This window comes from Mirounga angustirostris, unplaced genomic scaffold, assembly GCF_029215605.1.
Source record: "Mirounga angustirostris isolate CCGP_5_RB_7025 unplaced genomic scaffold, mMirAng1.0.hap1 SCAF_7, whole genome shotgun sequence".
Classification (NCBI taxonomy): domain Eukaryota; kingdom Metazoa; phylum Chordata; class Mammalia; order Carnivora; family Phocidae; genus Mirounga; species Mirounga angustirostris.
In genome coordinates this window covers 51,613,188-51,639,392 of record NW_026991715.1, presented here as the reverse complement: position 1 = coordinate 51,639,392, position 26,205 = coordinate 51,613,188, and the positions used below count along the sequence as shown (strand labels likewise).

At 41.2% G+C, this 26,205-nt stretch overlaps 1 protein-coding gene and 1 long non-coding RNA gene across 13 annotated transcripts in view; one reads left to right on the top strand and one right to left on the bottom strand.

Moving 5' to 3' along the window:
- The window catches only part of MAST4 (microtubule associated serine/threonine kinase family member 4), a 545,730-nt gene that overhangs the window by 161,278 nt on the left and 358,247 nt on the right, over window positions 1-26,205 (bottom strand). For 2 of the 12 annotated variants that reach the window (XM_045895836.3, XM_045895849.3), the window contains exon 1: window positions 913-1,762. The exons of the other annotated variants lie outside the window; for them this stretch is intronic. In XM_045895836.3, coding sequence (XP_045751792.2) covers window positions 913-1,004 — 92 coding nt within the window. In that variant the 5' untranslated portion in view covers window positions 1,005-1,762. Of the gene's footprint in view, window positions 1-912; window positions 1,763-26,205 lie in introns of those variants that run through there. 12 annotated transcript variants of the gene reach the window in all.
- LOC123858707 (uncharacterized) lies at window positions 1,784-8,872 on the top strand. The gene is made up of 4 exons (XR_006794188.3): window positions 1,784-1,942; window positions 3,767-3,869; window positions 5,987-6,100; window positions 8,493-8,872. It is a non-coding gene; the product is annotated as an uncharacterized LOC123858707 (long non-coding RNA).

Sequence of the window (26,205 nt, the reverse complement as noted above, 5' to 3'; positions counted from 1 at the left end):
TACACACTGGAGCACAGAGATTATGAAGCTCCCAGCCTGATAGGCAGCATCCTGTTTATGTGAAGGCACCATCGCTCTTAAACACATTCATGGGGACCGTGCAAGTCAAGTTGCGAAGAAAAACGAAGAACCTAGAGTTACGCAACTCAGAAGGCACGCCCTTCTGAAACCACAATAATGCCACCTTTCTGTGCCGGACACAATGGGGAGAGAAGAGAAACACTCCCCTCCAAAATCATATTCTCTCAATCTGAGTGTCAGCAACTAACTCTGAACTGCCTTTCACTTCTGCCACCAGCTTCATCCTGATTTTAAAATTCTCTTGTCCTCCACCTATTCTGTCAAATATGTTACAAAATGAAAAGGCCAGCCTGTAGTAGGAATAAATGTCAGCAAACCAGTAAAAAAACAAAATGGCAAAGTTATGCAGACCTGTCTCTTTCAAGCAGACAATACGAAACAGGCTAAATGGAGCGATCCTTGCATTGCACATCTGCATCTTATAAAGGTCAAATATTTAATAGAAGGGAACATCTGAAAGGCTCTACAAAGGGAAGCAGAAGCCTCCAGTGCCTGAGTGAAGGAAGCGGATGAATCTGATCAGATCAGAGACAGACTCAGACAAAGTACCTCTCCTCCTCCCTTTTTCCTCCCCCCTCTACTCACAACTCATCCCCTTCTCACCCACATTTCAAAAGAACAACTCGAGAAGCACAGGCCAGCAGGATTACGCAGGAAATCCGCCAGGATGACAGAAGAATACCTGAAACAGTGCCCCCCTGGCAGGGGAGAAACTTTCCAAACTGTCGCCCAGTAAACAAACCCCCAGCTGCTAAGGGGCTTGGGCAGTCCGGCCGCCTCCAAAGCCAACATACTCCCTCTCCAGGCAAAGCATCCCCGCGGTTTTTTTACCTTTGTGTTCGCCGAAGCCTGTTCCCACTCCTCAAATGAGGCAAAGTAAAGTTTGAGAGCACAGTCCAAAAATTGGGGTCAGACATATCCATTTCTTTCTCTCTTCAATTCACTGTGGGTTCAAGGCCATAAGGCCAAACCAGGGAGGGGGCGGTAAAACGGCAAAAGGAAAAAAAAAAATCCCAATTATCTACTCGCTCCCTCCAGGGGAAACGTGCTGTGAACTGTGATCTCAAGAACAACTTGGAGCACGTCTGAAAAGTACCCGTCCTAGCCTTCAATTAACACACAGCCATTTCTCCAAGGTCCAGGAAACTTATTTCCTCTCGGGTTTGCCCCCTCCTGGTCAGCCTTGGGCAGCTATAAACAGTAATTACAAGAGTTGGGCCGTGCGTTCTGCACAAAATGCTGTCTGTGTGTGATTCAGTCCAAGGTACTTTGTCATCTGTTTGGCAGATACCATTTGCAGCTCCTGCGGGGGGGCGGGGGGAGACGACTATTTTAAGTCTTTGGTTCCGGGAGGCTGTTGCTTATCAGCAAACCATTCAACATCCGAACATGCCCAGTGCCGAGTTTCCTTTTGGTATCTACATACAAGGAAAAGAACTGAAATACAAAAAGCGCCTCTTCGCCCCCTTCGGGGGGGGGGGGCGAGGGGGGAGGAAACTTACAAGCACTTTTAGAAAGCTGGCCTCCAGGCGGACTTGAACAGGACACCTTTGTGAGGCTCGGCGGCCAGGGGCTGGGCCGGGGGAGGCCCCCTCCCCACCCGCAGACCCTCCCCCGGGAGCGAGGCCTCATGGGAAAGGGGGCCGGCGGGGCCCGTGCGCGAGCCCAGGAGCAGCCCGGACCCCGGCATCCCCCGCCCGCGCCCCGCGCCCCCAGCTCGCGGCCCCAGATGGATCATTCCCCCCAAATAAATAAATCAATCCAGCCGCGGCGGGCACTCGGTGAAGTGAGCGAGGCGCACACCTGAAGGCTGGTCTGTGATTCACTGCAGAATGGATCACCAGGAAAACACTCCTAGGAAGTGAGTAATTACTCTTTACCAGACGCTGCTTGCAGGAAAAGCACGCCAAGGGGATGCCACACTCACGGAAAACGTCAGTCACCTATATTTATGAGTTTACATCCATTTGTTGAATTAGGGCAGGCGCACCTGTTTGGCTTCATGGACAGCAAACACGGCCCGGGAATGGTCAGCTACTACCTGTAAAGACACTACCTGGCGTTTATTTAACAAATGCTCCATTATTTCCCTTCCACGTGTGCTCAGACTTGAAGGAATGTAAGGGAAGGTTGAATCCATGTTACTGTTGTTCATCTTGAAAGGCATGGTATTCAAATAACTCCCCAAACTGACAAAATGCTTGTGTGAAAGTCTATGAAGGAAAAAAAATTAGGATTTAAATTAACTGCCTTAAATCTGGCGTAACAGGGTGAGAGATAGTAAATTTTACAAGATTTTAATAAAAAGAACTCATAAAAATGGTTTAGTTCACTTACGACATACTGGAAACAAACTTGCTTACAGAAATATGAGAGAGACAAGGGGAGGGGGGTCAGCTGACAAAGCGGGGGGGGGGGGATAAATAAAGAACAGAAGTGCACTTTGGGATCCTCTTTATCTAATTCTTATGATTCCCGAAATATTTTAGACCCCAAGGACTCTGGGAATTTCTGATAATAATTATTTTACAGGGCTTTCTTACGTATTAGCTCCTGAAATTCTCACTGAGCCTCCTCAGATCCTTGGTATCTACTAAGATAGGCGAAGGCGGCAATATTTTCTCAATTTAACAAGTGACAAAATACACTTCACCAGACACTTAGGAACTTGGTTCAGTATGTTTTGCTCCATAGTAAGCCATTTCTTCTCCTCCTTCTTTTTTTTCTGTTTTTAAGGACTTAAAAGGGTATTTTTAAAGGCTGACACAAAGAGAGTACTACCCATGCTCCAAAGCCGTTTGTCAACCTCATTCCTTGGACATGTTAGGCTGGGTAATGCTTTGTACTGGTTTTTTGGGGGTTTTTTTGTACATTGGAGGATGTTTAGCAGCATCCCTGACCTCTACCCACTAGATGCCAGTTGTGACAATCAAAAATGTCTACAGATATTGCCAAATGTTTCTTAGGGGGCAAAATCACCCCTGGCTGAGAACTACTGCTTTAAATAAAACCTCCCTCTGAGAAAGGTAGCGCAGAGCATTGGTTAAGAGCAAAAAGCTTGGGTGTGAATTCTGGATCCAACAATTACTATGAATTAAGACAAGTCACTTAATCTCTGCCCATTTCCCCCATTTTGGGGGCACATGATAGGACCAACCTTTAAGGGATCAACATATATAAATGAGATGACATATATAAGCCCCTATAAGAAGTGTTTAGAACACACTGAGCATAAATGTCAGCAATACGCAGAAGTTAAAAGAATACAATGCTGAGAGGTATAGGAATAGAGCAGAGGGCACTCCACACCATGCCCTCTACTTCCATGGTGGCAAGAACGTGCCTCCACTGAGGTGCTGGACACACCGCTCACACTGAGGTGTAAACAAACTGTTTACTGCTGTCTTCCCTATTACTCTGAGTTCCTCAAGGCTGTAGTCATGTTTTATTGATTTCTCTGTTTCCAAAATCTGACAGTTCCTGATTTACATAAGCAGTTAGGAAGTATTTTTTGAATGGAGATACTTGAGGTACTTGGGTTTTTCTTAAAATGCCCTAAAATTGTCAGTGTTAGCAGGTCAACTGATCTTTTCAGAGACTCTTAACTTCTTACGAATCCCATGAAGATACTTTTAAGTTCTAAAGAACTGACTAATTTTTATCTACACGCTGTAACTGAAAACAGAAGTACTATCATTCCTCATGTCTTAACATTGCTCTAAGAAGTATCACCACCAAAACTAAGAGGAACTCTCTTTGGATCCCATCCACCACCTCCATCCCCAAAGGTAAGCCCAGGGAATAATTTTTGTGTTCAGTTATAGGTATTTGAGTTTAAGAGGGAAAATTACGTATTAGAGGCTGCCCAGAGAAGAACCATCAAGATGGGGAAAGGAGACATGAAAGTGTGTTATCTACATTACATGGTGAAGAAACTGTTCAAAGTACAGAAAAATTTCGGGAGCTTGGCAGTGGTCCTTGAATACTGAAATAACTACTATGTGGGAGAGTCTTCAGATCCAAAGATGAAAAGGGCTGAAAGGCCAAGAGAGGATGTCCTATAAGAGTGTCTGAGTAGAGGGAACTTGAAGGAGATGCAGTGCACAGAATTCAAGTTCTGGATGGTTCCAAGAACTAAGATTCAAGTTCTGGATGGTTCCAAGACACTGTACCCCCCAACTCCTGTATTCTATTTCTTCTAGGAAATTCCTAGTATTGGGCAACACCCATAACAATGATAACTAAAATGGGTAAATGAATACATAAAACATCTTTTTCTTCTCTTGATTAAATGATAAATATCCTGGCCTGTGAGCAGTTGTCATTACAATCTCCACTCTGTACACTCTGGGTAATCCACCCTGCAGATTTTCAAAGGGATGGGTAAAAACATATATATTTTTTTAAAACTACAGATACTTAAACATGTTTTTTGCACTTAGGAGGCTTGGGAAAATTTGGGTCATAGCCAAAATGAAAAAATAAAAATAGGTAAAGTACATGAGAAGCCAGAAATGAACTACTTAACACAGTGAAAGTGGCTGATACATTCCCACATTCGTTTAAGATAAGAGTAGGTGTGACGCTCAAGTGTAACTTGTCTTCTAACCTGTTTGACTTGATTTGGGAACCTATGATTCAGAAGATAATGCAGTCAGCAAACACAGGAATTAAAATTGTCAGAACTACTGACATTTTCCTACAGACAAAATAATTATATGGGCTAAAACTATAGTTTAGTTGCAAGTACAGTGAAACTGGCTACAGAATTAAGAGGAAATTGAGATTATTGGAAATTCTTAAGACTATAGCTGGTCTAAGTCAATATACATATATTCAGCAAGATTTTCTACTTATTGCACAATAACAGCCTACACAGTAATGGACAAGCTTGTGATCCAAAATGCTCAGTCGTTTAATCAGACGATATTATGAGCCATTGTTTTTATAAGAAAGGTAAATGGCAATGAAAAATGAGCTTGTCACACTACTGAAATGCTGGCTTAGAATGAAATAAGTACTTAAGAACGGGTCAAATTCTTCATTGTTTACCCCCCTCTTAAATACAAAGAATTCCATGTTCTTTTCACTGACTTGAATTCTCCCATCCACTTCCCACCCTCGGCCCCATGCCCACTCATTAGGGTTTTCTCCCACCCTACACAGAACAGTGTTGCAGATAATATCCCTGGAGACTTCCTTGAACTTAAACACTGTGGGAGACTAAGCTCTCTAACGCAGGTGTATAGCCCGGGAATCTGTCAGCTCCCTGCACCGACACTCCGGCCACAAGGCCAATTCCAATGAGAAGACACTATGAAAACTGGTGTTGATACCAAGTTTCCAAATGTATTCTACCTGATCTTGGCCTCCCCTGGGGATTGTGCCATAAACTAACGTGGATCTCTATCCAACCCCGTTTTTAGAGCACCTAGAAGTGACTACTTCCCTAATATTGTCCATACCTACAGGTCTATTTTGGTCACCTTCTAAATGCTGCCTTGCGAACTGAAAGGTAGAAGTGTGAGCAGCAAATTGCCCATCCTGAATAAGCCATCCTTGTAATCACTGCACATATTAAGAAATAAAGCTTAAAGGTGGAGCTAGATATGTGAAGAAAGTTGCATCAAAGTGGTGTAGGTTGAAAGAAAACTCTACTAGTGTTATTAAACAATTTTTTTTTTTGCTCACATTACCAAACTATGAAAGAAGATAAAAGAGAGAAATGAAAATTATCGTGTAAGGATAGATGTGAATGCCTGATACCAAGAGATGGATAATAAGTAAGGTTATATCATCCTTGGAATATGAAAAAAAAATTTAAACACTATCACATGGTAGATTCACATTTATAGAGTGAGGAGATAAAGCTAACACAATAAAACTGATTTATATTTCTTGACAGGCTGAGCAGAAAACTGCATAATCCCCAAGGGCTGGCTGAAGGATAAGGTCCGAGAGAGCAAAGGACAGGCTGAAGACTGGCTAGAATGGGAAGAGAACATAACATTTTCCTCAGGTACTCCTTGGATTCTAGGAGAATCATCGGCTCAGGAAATGTAGCAAATAACCAATAACTTTCAAAAATCCAAGAGGAGAGAACAGATGAATACAGACAATGAAATACTTATCTCCCACACTGGTGACTCCTTGATGGGTAGGATAGAGAAGTAGAGTAGAACATGTGTGATGAAAGCCCACCATACAGGACCGGGTTGGGTTTCATGATCACTGCTTGCAAGCACATCACCCTAGCACTCTCTCCTCTGGCTCACCAGCAAGAGAAGCCGCACGGTTAGGCTGACAGAGCTCTATGCCTCTACCCTCTGCAAGAGGAAGTGGACAGAAAAGGTCCATCACCCTTACAGGGCAGCTGCAAGGGTCATCCTACAGGAGATGACAGAGAGGGAACCAGAGATGAGTGTGTCACTCCATTCTAAACCAGCTGTCTGGAAGGTTCACCAATAAGTGACACAGAGTAGTGGCCTGTAACAGAGCTAAGCAATCCAATTTGGGAGCAGAGAACAAGGCTTGGAGATCAGACCCCTCATCTCACAAAGAGGAAGGCTAACTCCTATCTTACTTTAAGACCGAACTTCTGGCCACTTGTTCTAGGCAGCCTTCCTTTGAGGTTCCTTATCCCCACCAGGTTGAGTATCCCTCTGCTGGCCTCTCCTCCTGAGAGCTTCTGCAGAGAAAAGGTTCTCCCACTTTATCAAAATCAAAATCTGTTTGTTTGCAGATCAATCCTCATTGGAATAAGAGCTCCTTGAGGGAAGGGCTCTATCCCCTTCATCTTTAAATCCTCAATACAACCATTTGGATGAATGTTGAGAGAAGAGAGAAAAGGAAAAAAGATTTGCTCAGGGTTAAAATGATACTTGATAGCAAAGTCAGGTATAGAATCCTGATATTTTGAAGACTCAGTCTGTACATGTTTTAAAAAGCTTTTTTGGATCTATTCCTCCTGAATTTCATGACTCCACTGCTGTACCTATTAGGCAGGTCTATTGTCTCAGATTTCAAAATCTCAGAAAATAGAGACCATGCATATATAGTTTTATGTATGTATACATATACATACATATAATTAGTTTATATGAAGTACTAAATGCTTTTTGACTGTAACAGTGACCCCCAGTTAGTAATCATTGTATTAATCTCCCAATCTGGAATTAACTTCAAGGACATGGAGTTTCTTGATCCAGAAGCTTGGGTCTAAGGTTCATCATTTCTTATCCGGTTCCTGAGCATGAATTATAGTGCAATTATCACAAGTGTCAATTTGGTTTAAGTGGGTCAGGGTAGTTATATTTAGCCCTTTAGTAGCTGACACTAAGACCTTTCTGTAATGTAAGATTCAAGTTAATTTATCAGTTCTTCTTTTCTTGAATATTTTTTCAGGTCAGATATCTAAAGTCATGGAAAATTATCCCACTAAAATAAGAGATAAGAGTTTCCATCAAAGTACCACATAGGGAGCATATACAGACCGAGGTAGAAACCATGTGCTTCTGCTAACAGTCAGAATTTTATTCCATTGTTCAAGCTGATTCACAGTATTCCACAAATCAGAGGCTATTATTTTAGGGAAGACACGAAATATTTTAGCCAAGGAGTTCTCAAGCTAGCCTTAGTATCTATATCTAGTAAGTTATGTCATTTTCATTACCAGCAAACCAACCAACCAAGATTTTAAAAGAAATATTAATTCATAGAACAAATACAATGTTCAGAATGAAAAGTGTTCAATCTATTTTCATAGATATGCAATCAAAGCATCAATTAAATATTTTTACCCATTTAAGTGGCAAAGATGAAAAAAAAGATACCATCAATGCTGGTGAGAGCACAAGGACGTAAGTTCTCTCTACTAACTATCTGGAAAGCTATCTGGAGAATGAAACACACACACACACACACACACCCCAACACATACATCACCCATACACACACACACATAAATGTACATGTCTGCTACATACATATACATATAATATACACATACAAATATATATTTTAACTATGAACTGACATCCTGAAACTTACAAAAATATAACCAACTATATATACAAACATTTATGCATATGGAAATTAATCTCAGAATTCCTTATAATTGCACAATATGGGTGACAAAAACCAAAGGTACAACATGTTAATAATGTTAATAAATTTAACTTTATTAGGGCAAATGCTAATAAATACTGAAATAGCCATAAAATACTATAAAACCAATAAAGACAAGAATAATAGATTCCAATGATATCCAAGTTCTAATCCCTGGAGCCTGTTAATATGTTACCTAGTAGGTCAAGAGGAATTTTGAAGATGTGATTAAATTAAGGGTCTTGAGAGGGAGAGATTTTCCTATATTATGAGGGTGGGCCCTAAATGTAATGTGTCTTTGTAAGAGGGAAGCAGAGGGACATCTGACTACAGAAGAAGGCATTGTGACACAAGCAAGATGCGACCCTGCTGACTTTGAAGATGGAGGAAGGAATGAAAGGAATGCACAGAATGCAGCTCTAGAAAGAAGCTGGAAAAGTCAAGAAGACAATTTCTACCTTACTGTTTCTGGAGGGAGCTCAGCCCTGCAGACACCTTGATTTTAGCCCAGTGAAACTGATTTCAGACTTCTGGCCCCTAGAACTCTAGGAGAATAAATATATGTTGTTTTAAACCATTTAGCTTGTCATAATTTGTTACAGTAGCCATAGGAAACTAAGACCATATTTGTAAAGTATACATAATGGGAAATGCTCCAAAAATGTGTTTAAAAAAAAAACCAAAACACAGAAAAAATAAATGGAGCAGTTAGGATATAACTTGCTTATAATATATATATGAGTGTTTATGAATACAAAAGAGAACAAAGTATTTTTAGTGGCCATCTATAAATGTGGAGTTATGGTTGATTTTGTTCCTTTATACATATATGTGTGTGTGTGTCTATTCTTTTTTACAATGAGTCCTATTATTTTTAATTAGGAAAAAAACTCCATCCCCAGAAGCCATATATCTGACAGTCCTTTTACCATGACCTGAAAGTTCATGTTCCTGTGAATTTTAGAATACTGTGAAGAGTTTACAAACTTAAGACGATACACTTTTACATGGACATTTTCATAAAATTGGATTGGCATCTTTTGGCAAAATAAAATGCAAATGTAAAAGCTCTAAAAACCTTAGAAATACTAACATTGCTTTAAAAATGAAGTCTTTCCTATGCCCGGGAATTTCAGAATATAAAAATGAAAAATAACTGTTTCTACACATAAATCCTTACCTGTCTATGGCAACTGGGCAAATGGGTATTTTCAAAGCTGACTGGGTTATAAATCCATACAGGGCTGTGTTTTGGGTTGAATATATATGTTGTTATTTGCAGACTGGCCAGGCTATGCATTTTATGTGACCAATCCGAATTCCAGAATTATTTCATTGTGCTGTACATGAAGACTTTCTTCTTTCATTGCTCAGAACATTTACTTGCTTTTAAGATTTTATTTGAGAGAGAGAGCACGAGTGGGGGGGGGAAGCGCAGAGGGGAGCCTGATGCAGGGCTTGATCCCAGGGCCCCAGGATGATGACCTGAGCCGAAGGCAGACACTTAACCTATTGAGCCACCCAGGTGACCCCCAAATCATTTACTTTTGACAAAGCAAGCTCTATTTTAATATTAGCCAACATGTATGCAGAAAAAAAAAGATGTTCCTAACTTCAAGATATTATATTGGCTGTAATTTGGGATTACCTCTGCCCTCTTCCCAGCAAACATAAACTTGTTATTTCCCATGATGCTAGATAATTTAGATTTTACTGTCTCTACTTAGCTGGATTATGAGGACCAAAAGGCACAGACCAAGTTTCTGGTACCAACCAAAGAAACATTCTTTGAACCAATGTACTGTAAGACATATCATAGAAGACAACTATATTAAAGTTAATAGTTACCAAAAAAAAAACCCCAAAAACTTTCAAAAAGAAGTTATTCCAGGTTTAAGAGCTGTAGCAACAGTCAATCATGTCATCCAATATAGTGGCAGATGGGTGATAGATGAATATCTATCGGTGTGAAGTAAGAATGATCTCTACAGGTGGCTTTTAGCAAATGAAGCACATACAGAATTATAAAGAATGCTAATACACCAATGATAAAAGAAAAACAGGGCCAGATGACACGTACGCAGCAGAAATAGAAAACTCAAGAGAGTAGAAAAAAATCTCATCTAAATGCAACAAAAATACACTAGTTGGGAAAACTAGAAATTGAGAGAAAAATAAATTAAGTTCTCACTGTACATAAAGTAAAAACAGAGCAGCAGATTTTCATGTTGTACGGGGGCGCCCTGGTCAAAGACCTCCATTACCTCTTGCCTGGATTCATAAAATGTCTTCTTCCTCCCCACTGCAAACTATTCCTCTAAAGCTGCCAGCCCTAACGTGTGCACACAATCGTTTGACCCTCCCTCCCATGAAAGAAAATTCAGTGGTTGCCCACTGTTCTAGCAATATTCCTTTAAGTATAGTTTCTGTCCCACCATCACTGAATTACCTGGAGTGCAGATTTGAGGAGGCTTCTCCACACCCACGAGCTGAGGATTTCTGGGCATGAAGCCCAGGAATCTGCATTCCACCCAAGTGCCGGGAGGGGCGGGGGGGCTTCCGCACATTAGAGCTTGAGAGGTTTGTTGTTGGAAAATCAAAATCTCTTTAAATGGAATACTTTATAAACACAGTCCCTTATTGCTCCTGCCTCATCCTTGGACACATGTCCCTTTGTGGTTTATGCTCCAATAATAAAAAAGTATGTACTTGTCAGAAAGAGTGAATTACTTTCAGCTCCCCAGACGCAGGAGCCGTGCCATACCTCATTGCCTCATTGCCTCATTGCCTTTGCACATCCTGTTCCCTGTTCCTAGAATTTCCATCTCCTCTGACTGGAAAACTTCTGCTCATGTTTCAAGTGAGAGATGTAAGGTCCCCTCTCCAGCTAAGTCAGCCTGACTTTCTCTTGCAGACCTGAGAGGTTTTCCTCCTGGATCTCGAATGAACTTTATACATACACACGCCTCTTTTAGAGCAGTCATTTTACTAGAGCACAATTGTCTACAGGGCCAATTCTCCACAAGGTTTTAAGCACTCTGAGTACAAGGACAGTTTCTATGCACCGTATAGGCCTCTGAGTACATCACAGATACTCAGCAGACTTCATGGATGCACACACATATACACACAAACCTGTTATTTTTCTATTTCTATTTCTCTAATTTCTACATACAAGCCCTAAGGGGATGCTTCCAAAACCATGTTGCCTTTTGTCAATTGGTTGGATGGCTTTTCATTTAAAGCACTGTCATTACAGACAATCTTCATGATTATTAATAAAAAGAACAATGAAAATTTAAGACTGTAACTTTTAGGCAGATTTTAGTGGTTCATTAAGAAATGAACCAAAAAAAACCACTATTAGCTTTTTATAGTCCATCACAACAAGTATGGCTGAAGTCAAGTGTTATTTTGTCCCCTCTGAAAAGATGACTAAAAATGAACTTGGGCAGTGTGACCTTTTTCCAAGGCTGGAAACTCAATCCTCCTGGGTACATAATCAACATGTGCACCCCAAATCCCCCCGCCACACATCCCCTCCCTGCCCACTGCTGTGAACAGATGAGAATTTTGAGTACCATGGCAAGAGTGCTCAAGGTCTGCAACCTACTGGCCACCACCTCACAGTCCCAGGCTCCTGGCTCCAGTATGTCAACCTGCTCAGTAAAACTCTCCATCCCATTTAGGAGGAACAGACATAGTTGATCTGTCTCTTCTCCTAGCACCTCTCTTCCTCTTTGGCAGATACCCATTTTTACATCTTGATCTTGCTCGTATTCCACAGTCAACCAATCCCATCTAGGGGTCTAAGAATTAATCTTTTTTTGTTTGTTTTTTAGAGGCAGCAAGGCAGGGGAGGAAACAGAGGGAGAGGGACAGAGAAGCCCAAGCAAGACCACACTCAGGGAGGAGCCTGACCCGGGGCTCGATCTCTCGACCCTGAGATCATGACCTGACCCAAAAATCAAGAGCTGGATGCCCAATTGACAGAGCCACCCAGGCACCCCTATAAATCAACATTTTTATTGATAATGTTGAAGATCTTACTATCTGGCAGGGTTTATATATGGAAGGAAATTAAAAGTTTTAGAGAAAGGTACAAGGAGGAGGGCAGAGTCCACTCATGACTACAGGAGCGTGTTGAGTGAACGATGCCAGTCCGAATCTGGAGACAGGCTCCTCAAGAGCAATGGCCACTAAGTCACCTCCTCACCCCTCTTCACTAGAGAAAAATAGAAGTGAAGCCGTAAAACCCTGCAGTGAGAGGGCTATTAGGCCCTGAGGCCGACACTACTGTCTCTCTTATTTGTCAGACACGCATCAAGGGTAGATGGCTTATTTACTAATTATGCAGCCACCAAAAATGATCATTACAAATTATATAGCAGCATAGTAATACATACATGGAAAAAAAAACCCCAGAAGTAGCCTAACTATGGCATGATTACCATCACACAGAACACATATGAATACTGGAAAGGATTTGTACATATCATGGAAAACTGCAACAGTTCATCTTGAGTTATTTTACTCTTTCATTTCTGTTATGGTTTTAATATATATTAAAGCACATGATATATTTTAACAGTATTTCCTGGTCTTTAGTTAACTTGCTCCATTATCACCTCAAATTGCCTTGATGCCAACTCATCTTCCAACTCCCTGCAAACAACACTGCTTGATACAAAAACACACAGAAAAGGTGGTAGGGCCCAGGCTGTCTCTGGTGGAAGCTCAGGGAGGGACAACTTCAATTGTTCAAAAACAGTGGACAATAAACTGCTGGGGGCTGAAAGATAAACACAATCATCACTAAGCATTTTGGGTGGCACATGACATCATCAAAGCCCTTTCTCTCCCCACTCAAAATAATCATTTCTTTTATTTATCCTTTGTTAGTGCCTAGTACCACAGCTTTAAAAACATTACTGAGGAATTCATGGCTCACAAAGATTCATTCAGTGATTCTGTGCCAGAAATGGGAATAGTTATACTTCTGTGAGCTGCCAGGTATCTGTAGGGTACCCAAAAACAACACATTACTTGTTACTTTCAGCTTTAATGGGGAGCAAATCCTACTGCATGTAACTTACATAACCGGAGAGCTCTGGCCTAGTCTCCCAAATTACAAAAGGCATTTTAGGAGGTGCTTATCAAACATAAAACAGGCAATGGAAGTTCTGGGTGGGTCTAATATCCATCAGTCAACATGTGGTCTATGGGTTAAGCCCATCCGTTAATGTAAGTATCCAAACAAGGACAACTTTGGAGGGGAGGGGGAAAGGAGTCTTTGTAGTGTTTCATAAATATAAGTCGTGATATAAATTACTGAATTTGTTTTCAATGAGCTGCTTCTAAGAGAAGCAAATAAGAGAACAGGTGGAAAACAATAAACAGATAAACAGAGCAGAGCATGGAGCCCAGGCTGGCATCTTTCACAGATGCACACTAAGTGTGGGAAGAATGTCATGCCTAGAACCTGTAACACACCTCTCCCACCCTACTCACCACCAAGGAGGAGATTAGGGCATAACTGCTTCTTTGAGTGGAGTAGGAATTTAAGGTCCTGTATTTCAGAGTCACGTCTTGAGAAGCTTTCGCTGACACAATTCCAAATCATGCTTATTTTTATTTTTCACCCAAAGAACCAGCATTTCAGGAGGGAATAACTAAATCATAACATGCTATACTCCTAGAAAAAGCCCAGTAAATAAAAAATAAATAACATGTTTCCCCTATGAAATCACAACTAATCTACATGTCAGATTCTAGGAAACTCTAGAATAGATTCCTATCTAGAAGTTTCCAAGACTAGTTAAGTGATTAAAAAAAAATCTCAGAGAAATATGACCAGATAAATTTATCATGAAGTGAGAGATGAAGTAATATAGAATAGTTGGGGTGATATGGCTCTTTAAATTTGGGTATGAAACTGACTTCATAAATAGAATATACTTCTAATGAAAGTTTATTACTGATTTCAAAACAATTAATTGAGTTTCCAAGGCCATATAAAAATTTGTATCAATTTCTTTGTTAAGAAAGAATGAGCAAAACATGAGTAAGAGAAATCCCCTGATAATCCATAAATTTCACCTTATGAAATTATTTTAACTTGTCACAGTGAAGCTTCCATAGAGCTGTCAACACCTGGCAAACTTTAAGTCTGAATTTCACTTCTACATCTCCCTATGAAAGCTATGCAGACTTGCTGGAGAGCAAAAAAAAAAAAAAAAAAAAAAAAAAAAAAAAAGCCCTAAGGGAGAGAGAGATCTAGAATAAAGCTACAAAAGCAAAATTCTCAGTGTGTATGTATATATATAGTCTTTGACTATTCTGTGATTGACTATAGATAAAAAAAATATTAATGGAAATGGGACATGGAATACAAGTATCATTTAAAACAGAGATTTAAGGTAGTCTAAAAATTCTTTCATGTTCCAAGTGAAAATACTGATCATGTTTTACTTATTCTAGAAAAATGTTTCCTTCTTCCTTGGTTGAAACAGCTTTTGCCTAGTGTGAATATTTATTTAATTGCAGATTGTTGTTTATCTGCAACTATATTTCTTTCCTCAGAAGAGTTGGTTTCAAAATGTCAGTGGGGGTAAAAAAGTAACAATTTACCAAATAAAATAACATTTTCACACGGCTACAACTTGTGTGTCAATATAGCTTTTGGCTAGACCCATACCTGGGCATTGCTGCTGTGTTTCCATTCCCAAGTACCACAGACTCTGCCCAATTTGCTTGAATAATTCTGGGCTGTCACATACTTCCATGGGACAGTAAGAACTTTAACTGATCAAGGACTGGGCAAAATCACTCTGAAGACAAATCATTCTCCCCAAATGTTCTGTTACATTTTTTTATTTTTTATTTTTTTTATGAAAGTAACTGGCTTCCTTACAGAAAAATACATAGCCTCAAGCAGATGATGCACAAGAAGGGGCGAGGAGAGACAGAGATGGCTTAAAGGTGCTTCCGAGAATCGAGAAGAGGCAAATTTCAGGGACATTTTTTAAATGTCAAGGTTCTAGGGATCTTACCTTTGCAAGTCCCATCTGACATACTGTCAAACATTCCCACATCCCACATTAAGCCTTTTTTCCTGTGAAACATGTTGTGAGTATTTTTCTATTTGCTGCATATCTAAGCAATCATCGCACACACTTGGGAATTCTTATGAAGTGCAAAGATCTAAAATAGAAACTGTTTCCAAAAGTTTCACTTTTGTGATTGTTAAATTTAATGATTAACAGAGTTGATATGTTATGTTTTCAGACAAATATCTTGTTTCCTCTAATAAAGCTGTAAGCCAACAACCTGATTCCAGATAGGTTGTATGTTTTCACGGATAAAATACGGTATAAATTTTGATTCTGTGGTTTTCCTTCTGTTTTTTGAACCAAAATATCTTCCCCCTTTGCAGACTCAAATTGGTCATAGTTCTAGGACTGTGTCTTCATGCACGGAAGGGGGGTGTATATGGGGTGGTAGGATCACAGAGCACCTGACAACATGGACGGGAGTCACCACCCAGGTTGTGATCGCACCATCGGTACTTACTAGTTATGGGATGTTGGGTAAGTTATTTGACCTCTCAGTGCCTCAGTGTCCTATTCTGCAAAATGAGAAAAATTATACTTACTTCATACGACTGTTGCTAGGATTATGTTAGTATTTTTTAATGCTGACAACAGTGGCTGGTATTTTAAAAGTATTAATCAAGCTACTGTTACTTCAAAACTAACGGATGAAGTGTGTCTGAAAGACCCAGCAAAGCTGCTCATCCACTGGGAGCTGTCTTGAAGAAAGGGATAGATCCCCCCCCCTTCTGGGCAGACGTAACTCCAAACCAAGTCCTAGCTCAATGTCCTTAATTCTGTCTTTTCCTTCCCACAGATTCTTCCCTGGAACAGGGGCAGGGGTGGTCCCAATGGTAAGGATAACCCCTCCCAGGTTAAGGGTCAGTGACGAGGAACAGAATCACAGAGATTAAAGACCTCTCCCCAGAACAAATAATAGAGTCACTTCCCTCTAGTGGCTGAGATACAAAATTACAACTGCCCCCCCCCCCCCCCCCCGAGTGTGATTCTTGAGATGTGCTGTAATGGAAATAATTCAGAGGATGGTAAAGTGAAAAGCCAATTTTTAGCCAGCGGGGAGTGAGATACAGAATAACAAACCATTGAGGCTTTAAAAAAAAAATTAAACATTTGCACAGTGTCATAATTTTTAACCTTAACATCACAAAAAGAACAATTTTAATTAAATGTAAACCCACTGTAAGTATTTAATACCTACTTCAGTGTCCTCTAAATATAGTCAGTGTAGTCCACATGATAAATAGCTTTCTCTTTCTCTAAGTTTTTTAACGGATGGGCCTCATTAGTTTACATAATCATCCCTAAAACTAGGACACCGCTCCCACTGTCGCTTTGCAGTGAAATATTAATCCTACCAAACCAAATATTTGACATGATCTGTTGGGCTTGGAGTATTTTCCTTAAACCATTAACTTTGCATGGGTATGGAGAGACAGGAAAAAAAGAAAAAAAGAAAAAGACATCTTTCATTACAGTTGTGTTGTATGAGGAATACATAACAAAGACAACTGGATTTCCTTTAAGACTCCTGAAATTATTTCTTAGCCGTTTACGTTTTAAGCCACACGTTTCAGACACTCAGACATCCAGCAATTCTGAAACGTTCTGATTTTAAAATCTTAGCCGTTTACGTTTTAAGCCACACATTTCAGATACTCAGACATCCAGCAATTCTGAAACGTTCTGATTTTAAAATCCCATTGCATATGATTCATCGGCATACACTCTGTGCTATATACTGAGGAGGAAGGTTACACCAAATAAACTGTACAAGTGGCTCATTTTTCATTTATAAATTCACATAAGAAAGCTAAGAAATGTCATCTACAAGACACAGATGTTCCTAAAACAAAGCTCTCCTGTTTTTTCTTTCACATAAACCATATACACACATTTGACTTTTAAAAACCTCTGATTCAAGATACACCCATTACAAGGCATATTTTCTTCTTTCTTTCATGCTATTAAATACAGAAACATCAAGAAATATTTTCTCTAGCACATAAAGTACCATGACGAATCTAATAAATCAACATAGTTTCATACTCACTTAAGGTACTAAGAGGTGCATAGTACGCACATGTATATTTGCGTGAAACAAAATACAGATAGTGTTGGAGAAGGAAGAATGTGAGTTTTCAACATTTTTATTTGATGTGGTGCCAACTCATCTAAGGAGTGATATTCTCTCAGCACTGGGACACACAGGACTAGAAATGAGTGGGGTGAAAAACTGATACGCCCATTTACAAACTCGCTTTCTATAATAACGATCAATTATTTCTCTGTTTAAAAGCCTATGATCCTTACAAAATGAAACATACTCTTGTCATGTGACCCATCAAGCACAGTCCTTGGAATTTACCCAAAGGAGCTGAAAATTTATGTCCACACAAACACCTGCATACAGATGTTTATAGCAGCTTTGTTCATAACGGCAAAAACTTGGGAGCAATCAAGATGTCCGTCAGGAGGTGAATGGATAAACAAACTGTGGTACATCCAAACAATGGAATATTACTCAGGGTTAAAAAGAAATGAGCTATTAAGCCATGAAAAGACATGGATGAACCTTAAATGCATATGACTAAGTGAAAGAAGCCAATCTGAAAAGGCTATACATGGTGTGATTCAAACCAAATGACATTGTGGAGAAGGCCAAACTGTGGAGTCAGTAAACAGATCAACTGGTGCCAGGGAATGCAGAAGAGGGATGATTAGGCAGCCAACAGGGGCATTATGGGTCAGTGAAAATACTCTGTATGATACCATCATGATGGATATGTCATTATACTTTCGTCCAAACTCATAGGACTCCAAGAGTGAATCCTCACACAGACCATGGATTTCAAGCGACTATCCTATGTCAGTGTAGGCTTACCCACTGCAACCAATGTATCACCGTGGTGGTGAACACTGATGAGGAGCAGGGGTATGGATGTGTGCGGTCAGGGGTGGGGTGTATGGGAAATCTCCATACCTTCCCCTCAATTTTGCTGTGAAACTAAATGTGCTCTGTGAAAAATAAAGTCAACTGAAAATGAAAAAAAAAAAAGAAACCTTTGTATTTCGGGGTACCCGGCCAGCTCACTCAGTGGAGCATTCAACTCTTGCTTGATCTTGAGGTCATGAGTTCGAGCCCCATGCTGGCTGTAGAGATTACTGAACATAATGTAAAATAAAAATTTTAAAACTTTGCATTTGAAGCCAAAAGGCATCTAAGATTACTGATAAATTATTCTTTAACGAAAGCAAGCCAAACCCCTGATCCCTCCTGCCTACAAAAATAAAGGGCAGCTTGGGCTCAGCCATCTTCTGGAGCCTCAGCACTGAACCCTTGCCTTCCGTTACCTACTGCTGTGCTCACCAGGAACCCTGACTCCCTCGTAACCACAACACTCGCTCCTGAGCCTCCTGATCTGTTCCTGCCATGCCCTTTGCCCAGGACTGGCTTCCCTGCTAGCTCCTCTCCTCTTCCTCACTGACATCTTTTCATCCTTCTACAGCCAAATAGCATTTCCTCTGGGAGCTCCCTGTTGAAATGGAATCAGACAGAATTAATCCTTTCTCCCCTTGTCTGTTATTATAGTACAGTTAACTGTTTTCATGTCTCTCTTCCCTGAGGGAAGGTCATGGGTCATCCATCGTGGTGGCCCGGCCTCTTCTGTGGGGTAATTACCGGCAATCAATACATGTTTGTAGGATGAATGAGTGGTTCTACGATGTGTATCTACGTGTCAGTGGTTTCAAATCTCTTTTAGAAGTAGGTGGGACATAAATCTTTAAAAAAAGAAAAAGAAAAAAGGACGCCTGGGTGGCTCAGTCGGTTAAGCATCTGCCTTCGGCTCAGGTCATGATCCCAGGGTCCCGGGATCGAGTCCCACATCGGGCTCCCTGCTCAGTAGGGAGCCTGCTTCTCCCTCTGCCTGCCGCTCCCCCTGCTTGTGCTCTCTCTCTCTGACAAATAAATAAAATCCTAAAAAAAAAAAAAAAAAGAGAGTAGGTGGGGCACGTCATAAGTGAAACCTGAGTGTCCACTGTTATGTACTACTTACTTGAGTTTTCACCGGCATGTTAAATACACTGCTCATTTTCTTTGTAACTCAATTGTCTCTCTTTCCCTCCCCATCTTCCACACCCTTATTCTGCCTCCCAAATGTTATCCTTCCTCCAAGCCTGGTCTCCTATCGTACCTACCCTCAAGGCCTTTACCATCTACTTAGATATGCGCAGGCAAGCTACGGGTTGAAGGAAAGGAAAAGCTAGGTCGTGAAGTCACTCAAGGCGTACCGCTCACATGAGGCTACACTAAAGATAAACCTGATTTGGTAACAGGGAAGGAAAGGGTATCAAAATGGATAGTACTCAAATGTCACACAATGAGCAAGAGCTCCAATTTTCCCAAAAGACCATCAAGAGCCCCCGTGTGGCTGCTATCACAAGGGTCTTTGTCCTTTGTCCCATGTTTCTTCTGGTATGTGCTTCCTACCTTGCGCCCATTGCTCTCCTCACCACAGACCCCTGAATTCCACAGCCTGTGCACAGGGCAGGACTGACCATTCAGCATCCCTCTCAAGGGGAATATTCCCCTGCTGCAAACTCCGTGATTTCACTTCTGTGAAGCCACCCATCTCTTCTTCCTCCAGATCCCTGGCCATGTGACCTGCAGCGCCCCAGCTCAGCATCTGGATCTGCAGCGCCCCAGCTCAGCATCTGGATCTGCAGCACCCCAGCTCAGCATCTGGATCTGCAGTATCTCAGAAATCTACCCCAGAGCCACTTCTCACGAGTTAACTTCATCCAGTCCCATGACCTTATGTCAAGCCCTGAATCTGCTTCTCTGGACCTAAACTTTCTTGGGAATTCCAGGCTCTACCTGGGTATCACAGAGGCCTCTGCAACTTGAAATGAACAAAACTGAACTCATGATTTTCTGGCACAAACTGCTCCTCCCCAGGTCTTCATCACCATGAGAAGCAGACTTACCATCTACTCTGTTACTCCAGCCAACAATCCAGAAACTCATCCTGATTTTGTTCTTTCCCTCAAACCCCTTCTTTCCAACTCATCCCCTGGCAAGTCCTATGCACTCTCCCTTCAGAATGGCCAGATCTAACCACTTCTCTCTAAATCTCCATTTACTGCCTAGTAAATGGAGGCCACCACCGTCTCTCATTTTGGCTACTCCCTAAACCACAAAACTGAGGGCAATCCACCCACTACATAGCAGCCAGAGGAAACTTTAAAAACCACAAATCAGGGGCACCTGGGTGGTGCGGTCGGTTAAGGGTCTGTCTCTTGGTTTCCACTCAGGTCGTGATCTCAGGGTCATGGGATCAAGCCCTGCGTTGGGCTCCAAGCTCAGCACAGAGTCTGCTTGAGATTCTCTCTCCCTCTTCCCCTGTCCCTCCCACTCATTCTCTCTCTCACCCTAATAAATAAATAAATCTTTAAAAAAAAAGCAAATCATACCCCATTATTCTCTTATCTCAAAGTCTCAAGTGCTTCCCCCTCAGGCTTAGGGGAAAGCCAATCCCTGACTCTGACCACTGAAGTCCTTCACACCTGGTCCTGCCCATCTCCCACCTCATCCACACCTCGCCCTCATGCCCTCCCCTTGCCCACAAAGCTCTTATTTAGGTTGCTCTTGCCCTACTCAGTCTTCCCCTTTGAAATGCCTTTGCTTTTGGTATTCTCATGGTTGTCATCTTCTGGTCATTCAGATCCAGCTTGCATATCACACCCTCAGAGAAAAAGAAACCATCAGACCATCCTGCTTAATTTCTCTGCAAAACACTTGTTACCCTCCAGTGTTTTTCTGGCTTGTTTTACAGTAGTTCCTCTTTCCTCCCATCCCCTACCCCACTAAGATGTAAGCTTCACGAGAGCAGAGACCTTTTCTGTGATACTCATAGCTGTATCCTCAGACTCTAGAACACAGTCTCACCAGTAGCTGATGCTCAAAATGAGCGAGTGTTGTGTGAATGGAGGTCAGACCCAATGCCTGTGTCTCCCTGTGTCACCCTCAGCACTTTTTTGCCAAAACACTTTGAAAAGCATTGATCAGGATTTCTGTGCTCTCTTTTTAGAGTTAATGATATCCTACAGTCTATGCCTATAAGGTGATGTCATAGATTGTATCGTTCTACTTCTCCAGGATTCCTATCTTTAGTAAGACTTCACCTTCTGGGGGAACTCTCTTACACTGTTGGCGGGAATGCAAGTTAGTACAGCCACTTTTGAAAACAGTGTGGAGATTCCTCAAAAAATTAAAAATAGAGCTACCCTATGACCCAGCAATTGCACTATTGGGTATTTACCCCAAAGACACAGATATAGTGAAAAGAAGGGCCATATGCACCCCAGTGTTCATAGCAGCAATGTCCACAATAGCCAAACTGTGGAAAGAGCCGAGATGCCCTTCAACAGATGAATGGATAAAGAAGATGTGGTCCATATATACAATGGAATATTACTTAGCCATCAGAAAGGATAAATACCCAACTTTTGCATCAGCATGGATGGGACTGGAGGAGATTATGTTAAGTGAAATAAGTCAAGCAGAGAAAGTCAATTATCATAATGGTTTCACTTATTTGTGGAACATAAGGAATAGCATGGAGGACATTAGGAGAAGGAAGGGAAAAATGAAGGGGGGGAAATCAGAGGGGGAGACGAACCATGAGAGACTATGGACTAAGAAACAAATAGGTTTTTAGGGGGTGGGGGGATGGGTTAGCCCGGTGATGTATATTAAGGAGGGCATGTACTGCATGGAGCACTGAGTGTTATACGCAAACAATGAATCATGGAACACTACATCAAAAACTAATGATGTACTAATGTAACATAGTAATAATAATAAAAAAAGACTTCACCTTCTGCCAGACCCCCTGCTGTTACAGTGTAACACAGTAAGTCCAAGCCCACCTGCTCCTTAGCTTGACAGCTGTTGACTCATCACCTTCTCTGTGCCCTGAACTCAATCATCGTCAACACTCAAAAATATGTGTTAACTTCCCCGTTACATAGATGAGGAAACTGGGATTCAGAGATACTATGTAACTAGTCCCAAGTCCCTTCAAGTGAGTGGCAAGGCCATATGTCCCTCACAAATGGCAGGGTACAACATCTCACAGCGAGGGCTAGATATACTGAAGTGAATAATGGTCTCTTCACTTTCAAATCGGCATCCCAATTGTCAGCTTCTGTCAAAATCATGAGAATGATCAGATCCAGAGTCATACACTGAGGTTTCTGGAACAAGGCTAACCGGTGTTCATCTGTCATCATGGAAAGGAAGCACCACAAAGGTAAGTGACAGCAACGAAGCCCTCCAGAACTAAACCTCCACGGTGACTTTACTCAGGGACTCAGCCACAAATGTTGCCACCAAGCACAAACTATCCACTAGTGACATTTCATAGCCTTACAGCCAAGAAGCTCCACATAGACCTTGAGACAAGAAAAGCTCATTGGCAGCAAAGGGATAGAACTGTAAGCTATGTATCTACCCCTATGAAATGAAGTCAGCTACACAAAGTAATGCCACCACTGAGCTCCTTAAGTAACAATGTTATATAAATGCTGTGTGCCAAATAAAAGCTAGAACTCTCTGATGAATGGGGTAGCATTACTCGCTACATAGTTTAGTATACTTTAGATCGATTTTTAAAACTCTAGCTGGACAACGAGGCCTATGTAGTTGGGCCAATGAATCATCAGCAGAAGGGCACCACACTCCAGCAGTGGTTGCAGACTCCTTTGAACAAATTGCAGATAGGCACTTTAATGAGGGAGAAAATATAAGCAAACATAACTAGTCAAATCAGATCCTACAGGAGGGAAAGCGCATTAACTGATGTGCTGATATCTGCCGCCAAAATATCAGCTAGGGAGAACAAAAGGCTGTCAAAGCAAGACGCTGTAACTAAGCCAAGACAGCCCAGGGTTTGGGCTTAAGCTGCAATATGACATTCTCAAGAGGAACATGAGTTTTGTTTCTAATGTCAGCTCTCTAAGTGATTTTTTATTGATGTCATATTTTTAGGACTTGCTAGTTCTTCCTGATGACCAACAGGAGATTTCAATAGACTGTCATGATGACCTCAGATATACACACTGAAATAAATAAGAAATTTTCTGTTATCCTTAAACACTCTTTTATGACATAACTTCCCTACCTATGCTGGTAACAGTGTCCAGACACATTCCTATCCCTCGAGTGCATCTCTGAGCGACCCTCCAAGTAAGACAGTTTACCAAACCCTTATTGAGATCAAATTCACCCTCGTTGAAGTAAAGAAACATGGAGAAGTTAAAGATGAACATGCACATGGACACACACACACACACACACACACAGATGCAACAGTTCAAAATGGGATAAGGCCAACGATGGTAAAGGAAAAAGAACATCTCACCTGCACCATGCTGAGAAGTGCAAGGCCTTTTCTCTACAAGGACAAAGGGGGTCCTGACCTTGCTGCTTTCTCATTGGTGAGACTCTGGACAAGTAACTTAATCTCTCTAAATTTTCATTTTCTCACCTATACAATGGGAATAACACCACTGAGTAACTCCACCTATCCTACCTCTTCCCACAAAGCGGAGGCCTCAAACCATTCCCCAGGAATAAATAACAGGATAAAGCTCAAATAAACAAACAGTAAAACTGACCTCACTGGGTTTTTATGAGGAACCAATTAGAGTTTGTATGTGAGAAGTGCCCCTAAACTGGATGGCACTTTACAATTACTGAGCCAAATTGATCTTGGCAGAGACGCTGAGTGTTTAATGTTCCTCTAGAAGCAATACCACTACACAGTCCTCAGAATTAAAGTGGGTCAGAGAGTCTCTTGAAAAAATGAAATCCCAAAATTAAATGGGGGCAAAAATAAGCCTGGCCCTAGCCTTCTTTATCCTTCAACACCCAAAGCAATTTATCAATTTATAGTATAGGGTGATAGAATGCATGCTCTCTGCGTATAACAAAACTAGGAATGGCTTTTCTTTTTCTTTTCTTTTCTTTTTTTTTTTTAGAAATATCTAAAGCTTCTGGCCAATTTCTGTCAAAATAAATTCAATGCAGCTAAGCCAGTTCAGGGACACAGTTTCCAGTGGCAAGTCTACGGGACAGGTGCTGCCCAAAGTTAAGTATTGCTGATCGACTATAGTTTTTACTCACTAAGCCTCCCATAGAGCCTCAGAATCCTTCTCCGCATGGAGGTCTAAATGCGTCTTACAAAAGAGTAGTCAGAATGAAGCGTCTCTCACTAGCCATCCCTAGAACACAGAAATGAGCAACTGACTTATTGTCAAATGTTTTCCAAAATGGAAATTTCTACTTTGAGCTGATAATTTCCAACAAATAAATGCATCGAGATTAAATTCATTCATGAGATCAATATATTCAGCCATTCGAGGTAACATTTTCCAAGTACCTCATGCTAGGAGGCTTAAAAATAAGCAATGCTATTCAAAGTTACACGTTGTACTATATTATGAAGTACATGGAAAAGGCAGCTGTTTGTAAAAACTTTGCCTTTCAAGTTTTTAATGGCCAAATTATCTATCCCACAGTCCACTGCACAGAGCTTTGGGATCTCAGTCCAGTGCTACTTTTTCTTTAGCATAGTTCTGTTTGTTCTTGAGAAAAAAAACAATGGGCTACAGTTCACCTCCACAAGTAAAACAAAGACCTTTGTCACTGTTAGAATTCCTCAGGCTCCTTACTGGCATCAAAAGCAGGAGGGGCTATTCTGTCTAGCTTTTGGGGCATTTCTAGGAGAGCGAGAGGCTATGGGCCCAAAGTGGAACTTCAGACGATTCTGGTATCTCTCCAAATCTCCAAATGTAGGCTTATTCCACAGTTAACTGGACTCAAGAAATCTCAGTTCTAAGTTACAACTCAACATGCCTCCCCAGGGCTAGCCCCTGTTCCCTGAACTGGGGGAACTGTTTTTATCCTCGAGTCTAGACCCAAACCACGGTAACAAAGAGCAAGGTGAATTTTGCAGAGCATCTGCCTCCCCACCCACAACTGGAAAGCGTTCTCAGTGTCTGAGGATATCTCACACACCTTCATCCACATCACGCATGACGTCCTGGCAACGCTTCCCAGCTTTGGGATCCATCTCTAGCAGCATGCTGGATGTTTCCACTTGGCCATTTCAATATCATATTCAGACACATTATAAACATGGCTAAAATGAAATTATTACTTTGAAAATGGATTTTTCTAATTTCCCTTTTTCTGAGACAACATAATTCCTCTGATCTATATGATGCTTCCTTCCTTCTGCAAGGTCTACTGACTCATCTTTCCTAACATCTTCTGCCTTCTTCCTTCCCCTTCTCAAGGCCGTCCTTCTATTCTACTCTTTGTTTGCCCTTTCCTGCACTGTACTTCTTCCACTCTATTCATGCCATGGGCAGAAATCTCACCAAACTACCAAGTTCATCAGACCAACATCCTGGTTAAAAACCTCAGACACACCCCACACTGAAAAAATAAAATGCAAGGCTTGTAAGTTGGCACGAGAGACAGTCTACAATTTGTTCCCAACTTTTCTTTCCTATGAAATCCCCTCTATGCAGAGTCTAGTCTTACTCAAGCTCTTGGGCAAGCTGGTTAATTCCCCATCCCTGACCATGTGTGTCTGCACCATTCCTTCCATTCCTACTCCCATGCTTACCCCTCAAGACCTACCTTCCTCTCCTCTCCCTTAGCCCCTCACCAACCTTCATAGTCCATCTAGTTCAGATCCTCTTCCTGTATTCCTAAATCCTCCAGCTGTACCACTTAGGTGGCTTTTGTAACATAAACCTTAACATTTTATTTTTTCAGGTATTTTGGCTTAATTGTTACTAAAAACCAAAATAAGTTCCAAGGAAAACAGAACAT